The sequence below is a fragment of the Salvia hispanica genome, chromosome 1 (assembly GCF_029641045.1).
Source record: "Salvia hispanica isolate PSC_SH4W2 chromosome 1, Shi_PSC_v1, whole genome shotgun sequence".
Lineage (NCBI taxonomy): Eukaryota > Viridiplantae > Streptophyta > Magnoliopsida > Lamiales > Lamiaceae > Salvia > Salvia hispanica.
In genome coordinates, this window is record NC_142692.1 from 52505070 (window position 1) to 52523465 (window position 18396).

The following is an 18396-nucleotide window of genomic DNA, read 5'->3' on the forward strand; positions in this document are numbered from 1 at the left end:
CCTACAAATCCATAAAATAAGGATAAAATCTATAATTAATCCATGATTTAATACAAAATCAAATCTTATAGTATAATATAAAAAATCCACAAGATATATTCAAATCTTAATTCTAAATTAATATTGAATTATTTCCAAAATTAATTCCAAGGGTTAGAAACCCTAATTCAATTTTGGAAAGCGAAGTCACGGGACAAGGCGTCGCGACGTCACACATAGGGAAACCCTAATCTTGCGTCGTCGTACTCCCACTGAAACGCAACCGCTGCTGTCCGTAACTCCACCGGCGTTGCGCTGTGGGATGCCGTTGCTACTGTCGCAGAGTCGCCGCACCCACCGCTGCCCGCTCGCCGCTGCTGCATGGTCGACGTTGCGCTGCCGGCGCTGCACTGCACGATGCCGACGTTGTTGTCTCTGCGTCGCCGCACCTATCGCTGCTTTGCCAACAGCAACGCCGCCTTGCCGGATCGCTGCTACTGTCGCGATTTTCCTCCAGCGCGCCAACACAGCGGACAAATTCAAAATTCACGCACCGCGAATTGATTCAAATTTGTTGGGTCCGCCGCCATGAATGAATCACGATTTGATTCAGTTCACGAACAATCAATACAAATTGAGAAGCAAATCACGTATTGATCCCTTAATATGTGTATCCTAACTCACGTTTTATAACAAAACATGCAATACGATTCCCAATTAAGCTAGTAATTGAAAAGTATGAACTATCATGTAATCATGACAAGAAATCATTGCAAAATTGGAACCAGATTGCAAAGCCACACGCCATCAAAAACACGCCAATGGGAATGGTCAAAACAAGGACTTCGTCACATATTCAAACTTTGTTTACACGTACAAAACATATAAACAATGATCATGCATTCAAGCAATTCACATAACATGAAATTAATCCACATTATCAGAGCCAAAACTTGGCTCTGATACCAATTGCTGGGGTTTGGTGCCCCTTAAACAGCGAAAGACTTGTCCAAAACAAATAAATCAGACACAAATCTATTTGACCGATTATGCTATTAATCAATTCACATGTTAAACAGATAATTGCATGCTAGAATGCAAATAATTCATGCTCAAAGAATATAAATCCTAAAACATGAATTTCTACAGTTTTGGGTTACCGATTTTGATTCTCCAAAGAATCGACGATTGCTCGCGCCTTCTCCACGATGATGATCTTCAATACTAGACCACGGATCTTTTGACTTGTTCCCGAACTTTATCTCGATATCAGGGTGGGCTGATCTTAACAAAATACTGGGACTCGAATAAAGAAAACAGAAAATTCCTCACAGAGGAGCTGAAAATCTCACGGAGGAGAAATTCATAAAAAAAATCGTTCCTCTCTCATATATGGAGTTTACGCTATTTTTCATCTTTTTGGAAAAGTGATTTCTATCTTATTTATTCTCCTATTTATATTTAGTTCATATTGGGCCCAGTCAGAGATCTATGGAAGGTTTGGATATGGGCTCCTCCAATTAGCTTTTTACTAATTAAATTGAACCCCAATTTAATATAAGCTTATATTGGAATATTACGAGCAGCCACTACAGAAGTAATATTGCACTCCCCATCCAAATCCGAAATTACAAGTAATCCGGGATTCCGTTATTTATATTATTTATTTCTCGCGCTTAAGATATAAATGTCCATTAATTAATTAATGTCTGCTATGGACTTAATTAATTAACATCTTATTAATTCCAAGAGTGGACTTAGCAAGAAATACTTATTTATTATTCATAGATTGATAAAACTCCAACTGACCAGTTTTCTTAATAATAAAACCTTGTTCGAGCTCCTCTTGAGGACATTATCAAACGAGACTCACCTCGCGCACGATTCAACATAATAGCAATCCTAGCACCGCTAGATATTAATCACCACTACCCAATATATCAGGATTATTGGGTTGCGAAAAACCCGCACCATTTGATAAGTCAAAGTAGTGCATAATCAATACCGTATGCTCAATGCTAACGTATGTAGATTAAGAAATAGTTATTTATTAAGACCTAGTCTTTCAGTAGATAGCATAAAGACAGGTCTTGCTATTAGATCCATTCAGTGTTATACCATACCAACGTCATCTTATTCCAGTAAGGCTTAGAAATAATCATACTGACATTGCAACCTTTCACGATAGGTAGTCTAAGCCTATATGGGTTGTGAAATTCTTCTTTTTCTTTTGCAAAGCATTGCATAGAACCGACTGTGTTACCTTAAAGTGAACGACGCCCACAACTAGTCTACTAAGCAAAAGACTTAGACTTTGTTTGCTTCTTATACATTTAAATGTTTATAAAACATCTTATAAATACACAAGCAAACACAATGTAATAATATACTGATTCTATTCGTGCGAAAGTGCTCGAATAATACTGAATCGGGTTAAAAGTGGATTATAGAGTTTTACGTATACAATCAAGATTCTATTCGAGCGAAACTTGCTCGAAACATGCATTTCAGTATACCTAACCTAACACATAGGGGCGCCGAGTTTTTTGATCGATAATGGCGATGCGTCTTGAATCAGACAAGTTCAATGGCAAAAACGATTACGGCCTATGGAAGATGAAGATTAAGGCGATTCTGATTGAGAAAGGGTGCGCAACAGTCTTGGAGAAGCCTAATCCCGAGGATAAGGGGAAGGCACCTGCTCTTGATGAAAAGGCACAAGCGAGACTTGTGGAGATGCAACTCAAGGCCTATGGTGCAGTAATCTTGAACCTTGGCGATAAGGTTTTGAGAGAAATTCAAGAACAAAAGACCTCTGCTGAGATTCTTGAGAGGTTAGATGAGATCTATTGTAGTAAGTCTCTAGCTAACCGATTATACATGAAAAGAAGGGTATATTCCTATTGTTTCTCTAGTGATAAATCAATTCTTGAGCAACTGGAGGGATTTAATAAGGCTGTAGATGATCTGGTTGCCTGTGATGTTAGGGTAAGCGATGAGGATAGAGCTATTTTGGCCCTCAATGTGCTGCCTGATTCCTATGATCAGCTTAGAGATGTGATCTTGTATGGCCGTGATAAGGAGATTACTTTTGCAGAGGTGCATTCAGCCTTGATGGCAAAGGAGTTACAAAAGGGAATGGGCAGGCATCAAGATTCAAGGAACCAAGATTCTCAGGTCGGTCCCTGAGAGCTTGAACATTAAAAGGTTCAAGGCTAAGAAGGGAGGAAAAAAGGAGGCCACTAAGCCAAATTCGAAAGATCAAAAGGAAACCAGGTCTTGCCACTGGTGCAAGAAGCCTGGACACTTGAAGAAAGACTGCTTCGCATGGAAGATGAAGCAGGCTGAGGAAGCTGTTGGCAACAAACAGACCACTGATTGTGTGCAAGAATTGGAAGATGCTCATGCACTGAACATAATGGAACAGGTGGAGGAAAGTTCATGGATCTTGCACTCAGGCTGTATTTTTCATATATGATCTAGGTTGCACTGGTTTGATTCTATCTCAGAGGCATCAGGATCAGTAGTTCTGGCAACAACCAGGTCTGCAAAGTTGAAGGAATTGGCAGCATTCGACTGAGATTGGCTGATGAATCAGTCAAGATCCTAACTGAGGTATGAGGTCAGGTTTATTCCAGAGGTGAAGAGAAATTTGATCTCACTCAGTTTTCTAGAAAGGAAGGGCTATTCTTTTTGCCGCTCTGCTGGTGTGATGGTGGTGGGAAATGGTGGAGAAACCATATTGAAGGCTGAGAAAAAAGACAGCTTGTACTATCTGAGTGCCAAAGTAGTCAAGCATGGAGAGGTGAACTCCACAAAAGCTGAGTCAGTTAGATTATGGCATGAAAGGCTCGGGCATCCTCCTTTTGGGAGCATCAACCAGCTGATAAAGAAACAAGTATTGCTAGTGATGGTGAAAAGGATGACCAGACCTGTGAGGATTGCATTCTGGCAAAATCAGAGAAATTACCCTATCCCTAAGGTAGACATACTTCCTCTGCTCTTCTAGAATATGCTCATTCTGATTTATGGGGACCAGCTCCAGTGAATTCAGTGGGAGGAGGGAGGTATTACATGAGTATCATAGATGATTACTCAAGGAAAATCTGGCTTTATATCTTGAAAGAGAAAAGTGAAGCTTTTACAAAATTCAAAGATTGGTGTAAGTTGATGGAGACTGAGAAAGGATGTTGTCTAAGTGCCTGAGAACGGACAATGGTTTGGAGTTTTGCTCAAGAGATTTTGATGCTTTTTGTCTGGAGAAAGGGATCAAGAGGCATAGAATAGTGCCCTTGAACCCCCAACAGAATGGAGTTGCTGAGAGAGCAAATAGAACAATCCTTGAAAGAGTCAGATCCATGCTTCTTGCATCAGGAATGGAAAAGAAATTATTGGCAGAGGCTGCTACTACTGCTGCAAATTGATGACTATGTGCCCTTCTTCCAGCATAGGAGGTGATACTCCATATTTTAAATGGTATGGGGAGTTTGGAAATTACTCTCACCTCAGAATTTTTGGCTGCAAAGCATATTCACACCTAAAGAAATCCAAACTTGATGCAAGAGCTTTGAGATGTGTTATGCTGGGATACCAGCCTAGAGTAAAGGGCTATAGGCTCTGGTGTGTTGAGCCTGGAAACCACAAGATAATTTCAGCAGAGATGTGGTTTTCTCTGAGTCATAGATGTATTTTAAACCTGCAACTGAGACTCAAGTCAGTAAAGAGAAATTGCTGGCTTATGATGACTCTGGAGTTGAGGTGGAGAAACAGACAGAATTTGGTGGAGGAAAGGATTTTGAGATCATTGAACTGAGTAGTAGCGAGGATGAAAATGACACTCAATCAGGTTCTCAGACAATTGATGATGATTCTCAACAGGCAGATTCTCTGGCAGATCCTCAAGCAGACTTAAGGAACTACCAGCTAGCAAGAGACAAAGTCAGGAGAACAAATATGAGGCCTCCAGCTAGATATGTTGACTCAAAGATGTTATATTTTGCACTTTGTGTAGCTGAGCAGGTGGTATTCTCAGAACTAGAAAGCTATCAGTTAGCAATCAGTTGCATAGAGAAGGATAAGTGGTTGCAAGCTATGATAGAAGAAGTTGATTCACTTATCAAGAATAAAACATGGATTCTTGTTGACAGGATTGAGGGCAAAAAAGTTGCTAGCTGCAAGTGGATTTTTAAGAAGAAAATTGGAATCTGCAGAAAATGAATCAGTTAGGTTCAAGGCAAGATTGGTGGCAAGGGGTTTTACACAGGAAGAAGGTGTTGACTACAATGAAGTCCTCTCTCCTGTTGTGAAGCACACATCAATAAGGATTTTACTTGCGGTTGTGGCTAAGAAGGACTGGGAGCTAGAGCAGTTGGATGTCAAAACTGCCTTCTTGCATGGGGATCTGGAAGAAACAATTTATATGCAACAGCCACCCGGTTTTGTCAAACCAGGTGATGAGAATAAGGCGTGTCTGCTCAAGAAGAGCATTTATGTGCTCAAACAAGCTAGTCGGCAGTGGCATAAAAGGTTTGATGAGCATAATCTCAGAAATGGTTTCAAAAGATCTAGATATGATGAATGTGTGTATATCAAGAAGAGAGGTGGAGCTGTGGTTGCATACTTGTTACTTTATGTGGACGATATGCTAGTGGCAGGAGAATTGCAAGAAGGACGTTCAGATAGTGAAAAATGATCTGAGCAGGGCTTTTGATATGAAAGACTTAGGCTCTGCTAGAAGAATTCCTGGCATGAACATTGTGAGAAATAGAAGAAGGAGGTCTGGCTCAATCAAACTGACTATGTAAGCAGGGTGATTGAAAGATTCAAGATGGAGGAAATTAAAGGAGTTGGGACTCCAATGGCCCAACACTTTAGACTCTCAAAACAACAAGCACCAGAAGGTGAAAGAGAGAGGGAAGAAATGCAGTTGATTCCCTATGCTAATATTGTTGGCAGCATTATGTATGCCATGATTAGCACAAGGCCTGATGTAGCACTAGCTATTAGTGTGACAAGTCGGTTTATGGGAGCCCATGGCAAGCAACATTGGCTGGCACTCAAATGGACTCTAAGATACTTGAAGGGTGCTAAGGAGTATGGCATCTTGTACAAGGGAGATGAGGAGCTAAAAGGTGAGGCTTTAAAGGGTTACTGTGACAGTGATTATGCAGGTAACATGACAATAGAAAGTCACAAACCGGATATGTGTTCACTCTGTTTGGTGGAGCTATTAGCTGGAAATCGACATTGCAGAGTGTGGTGGCCTTGTCCACCACTGAGGGGCATCACTGCTGCGGTGAAAGAAAGTTTTTGGTTGAGGGGCATTGCTGGAGAGTTTGGGGTGGAGCAGAGGACTATTCCAATTGGTTGTGACAACAGTGGTGCAATTAGTTTGGCTAAGCACCAAGTTTTTCATGAACGAAGTAAGCACATTGATGTGCGTTACCACTTTGTGAGGGAGGAGATTGAAAAGGGGAACATAGTTGTGTTCAAGGTGAACACAGCAGACAATCCGGCCGACATGCTCACCAAGCCGCTGACCAGAGAGAAGTTTGAGTTGTGCAGAGAGTTAATCGGCATGAGAAAGAAAGGTTACTGAACTTGAAGCCAAGCAGTCAAGGTGGAGATTTGTGGACTTTGTTGACTGCTGGTTTGAGCTCAGTTTTGAGCTGAGGAAGAGGCTGACTCAAGCAGGGTAAAGTTGCTACTATAAAATGCGATTTTAGTTCAAATGTGTAGGCTAATTGTTAGCCGTTAGATCTATGCAAGTAAGATAGATTAGATCACAACTGTTAATTGTTTTTCCCTCTTCTTAGCTGATTTACGCTAAGTGAATAGAAAAAGGGGTTTGAATCCCTAATTCAATATTCATTGTATCCAGCACTATTGAGAAATGTTTTCCCAGCAATAAACAAGATTCCTCTTTCACCTACATTCTCTTATTCGCGTTTCTTCACCTCGTCGCTCAATTGCTCCGAACGATTACACCAACAACATGAAAATCGTCTTTCATTTTGTTGCTAGTTGTCTTTACTTGTCGGATGGTTTTGGACCTGTCACCTCATTTTATTATACTCCATTTGGATATTTGGCTATCGATAACTTTTTTTTGTGTGATGACATTACATAAGTATGTCGAGGTGGGGCGCTATTGGCTGAGACAAATCCAAAATGCTAAACACATGCATTCCAAATGAACTCCTCGTCTGAGTTACATGGCTTAGAAAAAGATATTTGTTGTGTAACTATCTTCTTTAGTAACAACAATTGAAGCACTTTAACTTTGGTAATAATTTTTTCCCAAACCTTAAATTTATATCGTTATCTAAAGGTACGTTTTCTTATCAGCATAGACTAATTCCTCAAGTAACAAACGAAGAGAATTGTGAAGTTAATAATGGTCTATCTAAAGTCAGATGTCTATGTTTGCGGGTTGAAGACTTTATTTAAGCAATCTTGAAAGATCAACCTGATGGAGTTTTGCGAAATATTGTTTTCTGTAGTGTGAAATTCATTCTCTTTTTTCAAGCCTTTGGGGATCAAAATCATCCATTGAAATCTGATTAACGTTTTTCTTTATCCATCCATGCTACTGTCAGATAGATGTTAAAACATTTATACATTAATTTAGTACTATGTTAATAAAATCAGGAATCTCATGTTGAGTAATAGAATATTGTCAAGCATCAGTACTACGTAGAATGTTCGAAAAGGAAAACAATTCTATAATGGAAAACTACATTGGAGATATATATCCAAGTATGGTTAGGGAAGTAAGTTGTCTGTTCACTCTGTTCACTCTTTATATCTGTACATACCTAGAACATAACAATAAACTTTTATTAGTTTCCCACTCTCATTGTTAAGTTTCTAAGATGCCTAAGTTGGTAGGTTTATCAAAGCAGTTTCTACAGCTTTTGTAAACAACTTTTGTATCTAAGATATGTAATATTAAAACTTGCCCTAAAGAATTCTAAAAGTGAGTTGTAGCGATCACGGCTAAGATTCTAGCATGTTCACATCTTTTTTGACATCGGAAGGCCTATTCCATGTCACACGTGATGGACTGGCTATATATTTTATATGCTTTAGATTACACGGGGTTGCGTTAGTGTGCTAACTAATTTAGTGTAATAACTAATAACTTTTAATTCTGGGTATTAAAATTATCAACACAAAGACATAATTATATCAACACAACATGTAAATATAAATATCAACACAAAGACATAAGTTTATCAACACAGGAATATTGATAAATTTATGTCTTGATATTTTTAACATACAATATTGATATTAGTTATTAGTTATTACTATAAAATAGTTAGTATTTGATCACACACCTACATGGGTATATGTGTAAGTCAATAGTTGTAAGCCGGTATACATATGTGAAAAATAAATATATGGTAATTTATGGAATTTACGTCACTGGGGTACCATTTAATGTGGAATCGCCCAAATTGAGTAGGATTCTACATTTTTTTGCCTCTGAAGCGCTATTCAATGCGACATGTGGTGGACTATACAGGGTGCTTTATTTGCTTTGACGCATAATTGTGCTAGTCTATTTGCAAAAATTTGTGGCGATATACCTAACATATTTAAGACCATCATCTGAACAATAACATAAAATCATTTACGGAAAAGAAGGTGATACCTTGATGAGGCTACTTTAGTATAAGCCTGGTTATTTAGGGGCATATATTTCCAATATCTTTATTTTTATCATTATTCTTGCTCCTTTTTCTCATCAAACCAAACCTCTTAATGGTAATTTGTCGTCCCTTGTTTCCGTCGAAATACAAATTTTCCAACACTCCATCCCCAAATGTGCCATTCTTTATCTCCTTTCTCCGTTCTTTTTATGATGTTTGTGTGTTTTACTTTTTCTCAATATAGTTTTATTACCTTCTTTGATATGCTATGGAGTAACAATTACAACCTCTTTTTCAGTAAATACTTTCAACCTTTTTGTGCTTCTTGATTATGTTACATTTATTGTTGTTTTTATTATTATTGTTTGGCGTTATTAGCTTCGAATATAATGTGTTCTCAAGTGGTATTACCTCGCTGATTACTGATTCATTAAGCATATTTATTGGCAAAGAAATCTTCGAGCCATGACTAATGCGGGATTATCCGCTAAACAAGAGAAGTATGATCAAATCCAGAAGATGAAACAAGAAGTTGCTGAAATGGTTAAATCACGGGCTGCGGGAAAGAAACACAAACACAGTTTCAACAACGTGTTGGAAAATAAAATTTGTCAATTATATGATTTCTATGTCGAGGTATGTATCTGATTTCTATAGCTCACTGTTAATCCCCAGCCCCGAAGTAATTGGAAACTAAGAGGAGTATGGGAAAATAAACAACAAAACGATCCGCGAAAAGATATTAGTAATATATTTTGGTATTTTTAGGTTTTCAATCTAATTGTTATTTGGTTTTCATCATAGAGACTAGAAGAAGTGTCATGTCCTGTCATCTCAAACGGCCTCAATCCAGGCAACCCGGAGCAGGAAAAATAAAAGAAGTTGATCTCTAGCAGCAACCTAGCTAGACCATACGGATACAAAGTCATCAAGTCTGCAACCGCAAAAAAAAAAAAAAAAAGCAAAACGGATGCCTAATGCCGAGGTGGCTGAAGCCATTCTTCGCCTTGAGAAGCTGGTTATCTCGCATGGCTGAGAAAGACCACAAACATGATAAGCATTTTTGTTAAAGCATTGAACTTGCTAATATTTGAGTTTTAGGTATTGTTTTGGTTTATAAAGGTTTGTGGGTTTTTTGTACTCCCCCCGTCCCTTAAAAATATAAACTTTTGAAGGGGCACAGAATTTAATGTACAAATGGTAAAGTAAGATAGAGAAATATTTAAAATACGATTGGAATATTGTTAATGTAGATTATTATGTCCAATTTCGTTAAAGAGAAGAAAAGTTTCTTATTTTTAAAGAACATACTAAAATAAAAATAGTTCTCATTTTAAAGGACAAGTTGGAGTAATATTTATTACAATTGAACTACAGTTTATAGAGGACGTGGAAGGTTCTATATTAGGAGTCAGATGATTTGAATAGCTTGTTTTTTAAATTACGTGGATTAGTTGTTGCTACTATTTCAATGCATGAGGAAGTAGAGACTCTAATGTGCTATGATAAATTTGATTTGGACGATTAATCTTTATGTGATATATGATTAGGAATAGTAATTTAAGTACTCGTCCCATTCATGATATACATATTCTTAAGTGACACGAGATTTTAGGAAAAATTGTTAGGTGAAGTAAGTAGAGAGAAAAAAGGAGAGAAGAGAGAGATTTGTTTCCAAATCTAGAAAGTTGACATCTCGAGTGGGCAAACTAAAAAGAAAATGTGAATATTTTGAGTGGGATGGAGGGAGTAATATAATTTGGATAAATTCTTGCCAGTCTAATAACTACTTTTATGATTACTATTAACTTTTGTGATTATGAATATGAGTGACCGTTTATGGTTCCAAAATTCTTCATTTGGTGATTCTCAGTTTCGAAGTTCGAACAATAGTTATATTCAATTCAAATTAGTTATTGATCTTAGATGGCTCAACAATGTTTTAGACGGGGAGGAAAAAATTAACTTAGAACTCATCTTACATTCATGTGAACAGATAGGAGAGAGGGCATAACATTATCATGCATGGTGCAGGTTGATACGAGCATATCTCTATGAATATTCCTCATGCCCTATTGTTTAGTTTAGTATTGATTTTGCATCTCTTTCCATATATTTGTTTCTTGATCACTAAGTTAGATTAGTATTAAAAATAGGAGTCTTTGTTATACTTGGAATCATTCATTGAAGAAATATAATTATCTTTTACCGTTTGTTACTTGAGGAATTCCTTCCGCGAACAGACCTCTTTTATCCGGCGAGTTTTTCGCCATTATTCTCCGACTCGTATCATCTGGTGCTTTCATCGTGTTCTCGTCCTTCAATTACCATCATGATGTCAAGCAACTATGCCAATCAACAGTTCAGCCAGCCCATTAATACAGATTGGCAGCAACCAACCACCTGTTGAAATTATTAACTCAATTACTTCACAATTAAGAAGTGGTGATGAAGGTGCTGCATCACCACCTTATCTTGGTGGTGTAAATTTGTGAGTAATTCATGGCTAAGAAGGTAGCCACATTTGCACTACATCAGGCGGTAGTATTTTGTGGGTGGCATTTGAAGACTTCCTCATTAAGTATAAAGTGACAGCTAGGAGACGTAGCATATATGTATAATCTAGTTTGCAGATTATCAACTTGTATTATTTAATTAATTAGTGCTAACTAGAAGGTCTCTAGTTTTAGGAATCGGTGCTTAACCGACTTTATACACCTATAAATAGAGGTGTAGTTGTTTGTTGTAAAATCAATCAAGTTAGAGTTGTGAGTGAGAATTAAAAGAGCCGTAGCTCAAGTGAGAAAGAGAGAAGAAAGCTTTGTAGTGCTGAAACACTTTTGTTTGTGTGTATTTTGTAATCCTTTTGTGAGAAGTCTATAAATATTTATCCTCCATATTCATCTTTGTTGAGTGTTTCTATATTTTGTGTGTCAAATTTCCAACAAATCTGGTATCTAGAGCCACTCGATCCTACCTATGGCAGCAACGTTGAACATGATTCAACCACAGATTCCTAAATTGGAGAAACACAATTATGGAAATTGGAGTATTCAGATGCGAGTCTTGTTGCAATCACAAGAGTTGTAGGATATTGTTCAAGACGGCTACACCGAACCTGCCTCCCAAGAAGCCGAAGATGCACTGACGAACAACCAGAAGAACGCCCTCAGAGATGCAAGGAAACGAGACAAGAAGGCATTATTCAATATCTATCAAGGTATTGATGAAACAACGTTTGAGAAAGTAAGTGCAGCCACCACGTCGAAACAAGCCTGGGAGATTCTGAAGAATGCTTTCACCGGTGTTGATAAGGCGATACGAGTTCGACTGCAGATCCTACGTGGTGAGTTTGAAAGTTTGGCCATGTCTGAAACGGAGAGCATTTCAGACTACTTCACAAGAACATTAGTTATTGTAAATCAAATGAAAAGGCAAGGGGAGAACATTGAAGATGTTCGTGTCATAGAGAAAATTCTTCGTTCCTTGACGTCGAAATTTGAGCACGTTGTTGCTGCTATTGAAGAATCAAAAGATCTCAACACCATGTCCATCGACCAGTTGCAGAGCAGCTTGGAAGTCCACGAGCAACGCATGAAGAAAAAGACCACTCCGGCACTTGAGCATATGCTACAAGCGAAGATGTCAATCCAAGAAGATAAGAAGTCTGCGCCTGGGACATCACGTGGTGGATACAACCGAGGCCGAGGTCGAGGTTATCGTGGTCGAGGAGGACGCGGCCAAAATTACCAGTATGACGGAGGACGTGGACAGAATTACCATAGCCAAGGAGGACGAGGCCAGAATTATCAAAACAAGGGAGGACGACAGAATTTCACCTATCGAGGCAGAGGTCGAAATTTTTATGGACAACGAGGACGAGGAAGAGGTCAGTATAGAGGTGGTTATTCTCAAACCTACAATCGACAAGGGTTTGATAAAGCAAATATCGAGTGCTATACTTGTCACGAATTCGGGCATTACAGTTATGAGTGTCCAATAGCCGAAAATACCAGGACCAATCAACAAGTCAATTATGCTGATGGTGGAGATGATAATGAGCAGGTAACTTCAACCTCTCTTTTTATTCACAAAGGACTTGAAGGTGATCAGTGTAGCACGTGGTACTTGGATACTGGAGCGAGTAACCACATGTGCGGGAACAAGGAACTCTTCGTGGAGCTAAAGGAGACATCCTATGGGGACGTGACCTTTGGAGATTCCTCAAAAGTTGCGGTGCAAGGAAAAGGTAATATCTTGATTAAGCTGAAGAATGGAAATCATGGTTTTATATATGACGTCTATTATGTGCCTGCCATGAAAAGCAATATTTTGAGTCTTGGTCAATTGCTGGAGAAAGGATTTGATGTTAGTATCAAGAATTCTTATCTTGCTATCAATGATGCTACGGGTAATATGGTTGCCGGTGTGAAGATGTCCAAAAACAGATTATTTCCATTGAATATGAAACATGATACGTTGAAGTGCATGAATGCCATTGTTAAAGATGAGTCATGGTTATGGCATCTGCGTCTTGGACATCTGAATTTTGGTGGTTTGAAGCTGTTGTCTACAAAGAATATGGTGAAAGGCTTGCCGCATATTGATCATCATGAAGAAGTTTGCGAATGATGCATATTGGGAAAACATTGCAGACCGAGTTTTTCTAAAGAAATGAGATGGAGAGCATCACGCCCGTTGGAGATCGTTCATACAGACGTATGTGGTCCTCTGAAGCCTATTTCTACCGGAGGTAATCAGTATTTTTTGACTTTCATCGATGATTATTCCAGAAAGACTTGGGTATATTTCTTGAAAAGGAAATCTGAGGTGTTTGATATTTTCAAAGAGTTCAAAATTCTTGTTGAAAGACAAAGTGGGCACTATATTAAAGTTCTCAGATCCGACCAAGGTGGCGAGTTCACATCCGATCTGTTCGAAAAGTTTTGCAAGGAGCATGGAATCATTCACCAGCTTACTCCTCCATATACTCCTCAACTGAATGGTGTTGCTGAAAGGAAGAACCGAACAATTCTTGATATGGCGAGAAGTATGATGAAAGGGAAAGACTTACCTCGAGAATTCTGTGCTGAAGCTGTCGCAACAGCAGTGTATCTCTTGAATCGATGTCCAACCAAAAGTGTTCGCAACATGACGCCTGAAGAAGCATGGAGTTCGTTCAAGCCCAGTATTGCGCACCTGAGAGTTTTTGGTTGCATTGCTTATGCCAAAATTCCTGAAGCTCGACGAATCAAGTTTGATGACAAAGGTGAAAAATGTATCTTCGTGGGCTATGGAGATCGAGTAATGGGTTACAAATTGTATAATCCACTCACGAAGAAGGTGATCATAAGTCGCGATGTGGTGTTTGAAGAAGAACAAGCATGGAACTGGGAGGATAAGAAAGTTGAAAGCACACCAGGAATTGTACTTGATCAGCAAGAAGATGCACGTGAAATTGAAGAACCGGATTCACCAACATCGTCTCAAGGTCCAGTCGGAAGGCCAAGAAGAATGCGCAACCTGAATGATATATATGAAGCTACTGAAGAAGCTGATGGAGCTGAAGAAGAAAATGTTAATCTTGTTTGTTTTCATATCAATGCTGATCCTATTACTTATGCAGATGCTGCACAAGACAAGAAATGGAAGAATGCAATGAATGAAGAAATCAATGCAATCGGAAAAAATGATACTTGGTCGTTAACAATGCTACCAGAAGGCCGAAAAGAAATTGGTGTGAAATGTATGTACAAAACAAAGAAAAATGTCAATTGTGAAGTGCAAAGGTACAAGACCAGGTTGGTGGCAAAAGGATACAATCAGAAGATTGGAATTTATGCTCGTGAAGAATTGAGCTTAAGGGAGGATGTTGAAATTATTAACTCAATTACTTCACAATTAAGAAGTGGTGATGAAGGTGCTGCATCACCACCTTAGCTTGGTGGTGTAAATTTGTGAGTAATTCATGGCTAAGAAGGTAGCCACATTTGCACTACATCAGGCGGTAGTATTTTGTGGGTGGCATTTGAAGACTTCCTCATTAAGTATAAAGTGACAGCTAGGAGACATAGCATATATGTATAATCTAGTTTGCAGATTATCAACTTGTATTATTTAATTAATTAGTGCTAACTAGAAGGTCTCTAGTTTTAGGAATCGGTGCTTAACCGACTTTATACACCTATAAATAGAGGTGTAGTTGTTTGTTGTAAAATCAATCAAGTTAGAGTTGTGAGTGAGAATTAAAAGAGCCGTAGCTCAAGTGAGAAAGAGAGAAGAAAGCTTTGTAGTGCTGAAGCACTTGTGTGTATTTTGTAATCCTTTTGTGAGAAGTCTATAAATATTTATCCTCCATATTCATCTTTGTTGAGTGTTTCTATATTTTGTGTGTCAAATTTCCAACACCACCCACACACTCGATTACGTAGAGTGGCAGCAGCTATATCAATCCCACTCTGCCCAACAGCCCGACTCAACAGCCGCAACAGCCCAATTATGTTAGCCCGGAGTCATACAGACATCCGCACACAAACCAATTTGGCTATCACACGTGTCAGCAACCTCCCAATCAACCACTTGACCCCCTAGATTGGAAGCATCCATACCAGCCCTACACCCAGAGTGATTTACACGAGTACTCAGAATTTGATCACCTGCCGCCACCACCGCTACGATACATGCCGGATTAGGAACCAAACCTATCGATGGCTGCCTTGGTTTCACAGCTTGAGCGCTTAACCACTGATGTCGAGCGATTGGTATCCCGGGTGGATGCAAAAGAACGTCCCCTAGGCTATGCAGATTCCTTGAATCAACCCTCGCCAGCTGCTCCGTGCAGCCCCAATATCATTGGAGATGAGGTTCAATTGTTAGACGATGACCCGCCTCCACCAACCATGATGACTCTGTCGTGTCACTCCAATATTAGGTATGATTCAATGGAATTAATTGCCGATGATAGAAATGAATCAGTAAAATATTGTTAGAGTACTGCAATTGATCGATTGCATAACCGAGATCAAGTTGGAGTTGAGGTTTTGTTAGACGATGAGAGAGTGATGGATTTCTGAAAGCTTCATCACTGTCTTCAATGTGTAGGAGTATTCAGAACCTTTATTTTCGAGCTCACAATGAGGTATTAGGGTGCATCCAAATTGGGCTAGATGTCTATGAAAAGATCTACAGTTATGATGTAGCAGTTGTGATTTATTGTCGACGACTAATAAATCTTGGGATCATAAGCATACAAGAAGTAGATGAAGATGCTATCAATGTTGTAGCAAAACATCACTGGATTTGGACTTATATTGGATTTATTGATGGCCAAAAGGTGGACGACACTTCCCTGTGAAATGTTGCTTTGCATTCGATTAGTTGGTTGTGTGCAAAGCAATGATCTTGTGCGTTCGATCCAAGAGAGAGTACCTCACCTAGCTTTGATTGTAATGGGAAGAGGATTGAAGCTTTTGATTAGATCGAATACAGCGGCAATTCAGACACATGGTCATGCACAACACGGTAACGATTTTGCGGATGCACATGAAACAGAGGATCCAAATGCTAGGAGTGGTTTCGTAATCACAAATTGCATCATGAGTACAAATGGGAAAATATATCAGCGACGGGCTCATGTCAGTTCAGTGGTTCCCTCCACATTTATTGGTGGTCTTAGTAGGAAATTTTCTACTAATCTTCAGCAAATTCCATCGGTTACTCTTTGGGTAGAGACTGTATTGGTGGGTATATTGTTGGGTAAATCATGGTTTACATATGCTACTTCTGTTGAATTAATGTGGCCTCTATTCTTTGGGCTTGGTTTATTGATGCCTGGGCTGTTATTCTTATTGGACTTAGCCCAGAAGCCCAATCACTTATTGAGGACCGCTGGATTGCTGCCACGTGTCTCCTCCCCCCGGATTGTGTCTGCTGGCCGTTGGATTGAGGGTTTGGTGTGTTTGTGTGTTATGTGAGAGTAGCCGGTTTGTCTTCTCTCATTATTCTTCACACTCTCTCTCTAATCTCTGAAACTCTCTGACTTTCTCTCTTTGATCTTCGATTGCTTTGCCGATTGATTCCTTGAGGATCTTCACCATTTCTTGAGTGAATATACAAGTGTTGTGGTGTGGGAAGGCAACTACTTCGGTTGCTTGTTGTGTGAGAACTAGGGTTTTGGTTCTAAGGCGTTTCCAGTGATCTAATCCGGTGGAAAGGAGTGGTGTGGTGAAGGTATCGACGGTGTGAGGGTAGACTCCAGTTGATTCACCGTTGCTCCCTTGGATTTGGTTTCTAGTAGAATAGATCTTGGCTATGTGGTGGGCTCTGAGCCATATGTTGTGATCTATTCTATATTGTCTCGCTCTTTGTGTGATTTACTTGTATTTGATCCGAAAGGATCTTGTATTGTGAATCTAACAAGTTTCTTGAGCGTGCAGGTACTCCAAGAAGTCAAGGTTGCTCAAGAACCCTAGATAGAAATTGTTACGGTAATTGTAATAGTTGTGAGGGCTTCTTCTTTATAACTTGTATACATATCAGTCGCGTGGTTGGAGTTTGACTGAGCTCCCTTAATGAAGAACAAAGAGGTCTTGGTAATTAGTGAATCCAACCCTAATCTGATCCCTACAGTGGTATCAGAGCCACGGGGGGATTAGGGCGGCACGCCAAGTCGCATAAGGAGGTGGGCAAGTGGAATCCTCCTTCGAGTGAGGGTTCGCTCTGGTAAATTGGCTTTATCTCCTGGTTTCTTTACCTTTTTCTGTTTAGTGCCACTATAGGCTTGGGATCTTGTTTTCTGGTAGATAGTCTCTGGCAAAGACTTAGGTCTCTCTGTGCTTTCTGCGTTTTCTATGTTGCTTCCGCTGGTTTTTTGTGCTCTGTGATCTTGTGATCTCATTTTACTTGACCACCAAGCACCTATACTGCCCAAGTGACCCCCTGCGTCCTCCACAAGTGAGTGATTGCGAGCTGGGATAGCCTTGGCCAGTGTTGCTCGTGACAGTCAAGGATTTGAGGTCCTTTCTGTTGTGTGAAAGCTTAGTACCTGTTCTTGTGCTTGCTGGTGGATGTCTGTGTGTTCTCAGGTGTGTAAGTTTGAGTGTTTTAGCCTTGCCTCCTGTGTTCTTGCAAAACTTGTTGTAAAAATGTCTCAGCCTGTCAGTGTGGTTCCTTATAATGGTAAAAATGATTTTGCTATTTGGAAACAGAAAATGAAGTGTGTTTTGATTCAACAAAAAGTTTTCAAAGTTGTTGATGACTCCTTACCTGAGGATACTGCTCAGGATAGGAAAAATGAAATGAATGAGTTGGCTAAGGCCACTATTGTGCTAAATTTGTTTGATTCTGTGATTAGAAAAGTTGATCATGTTGAATCTGCTTCTGAAATGTGGAAATTGCTTGATACTTTGTTTACTGAAACCTCTATGTCCTCAAGGATGTATTTGCTTGAAAAATTGTTTAAGTTTAAGATTGATCTTACTAAGGACATAGATGATAATGTTGATAGGTTTCAGAAGCTTGTTCAGGATATTAAAAGATCTGGTGACACCACCATAGATGCTTATACTAGTATTGCCCTAATGAATGCCATTCCTGACTCTTATAGTGATGTTAAAGCTGCCATTAAGTATGGCAGAGACTCTGCTCCTCTGGATTTAATTGTTAGCACCCTAAAATCTAAGGAACTTGAACTTAGGGAAAGAGCTGCTGATAAGAATGCCTATAACAAAGTCCTTAATGTTAGAGGTAGGTCTAAAACTAG

General features: G+C 39.3%; 1 protein-coding gene across 1 annotated transcript; it reads left to right on the plus strand.

Moving 5' to 3' along the window:
• Positions 1 to 9101: 9101 nt before the first annotated feature.
• Positions 9102 to 13268, plus strand: LOC125220394 (uncharacterized). Its single transcript, XM_048122565.2, has 2 exons — positions 9102 to 9272; positions 11727 to 13268. The coding sequence occupies exons 1-2, from the start codon at positions 9102 to 9104 to the stop codon at positions 13266 to 13268; spliced, it is 1713 nt and encodes a 570-aa protein (XP_047978522.1).
• The last annotated feature ends 5128 nt before the right edge of the window (positions 13269 to 18396 follow it).

Excerpts from the sequence above, each read along its gene's own strand:
- LOC125220394 (XM_048122565.2), top strand. The coding sequence starts at position 9,102 with ATGACTAATGCGGGATTATCCGCTAAACAAGAGAAGTATGATCAAATC. Across the intron at positions 9,273-11,726 it reads TATATGATTTCTATGTCGAG|GATATTGTTCAAGACGGCTA; the intron begins GTATGTATCTGA and ends CAAGAGTTGTAG.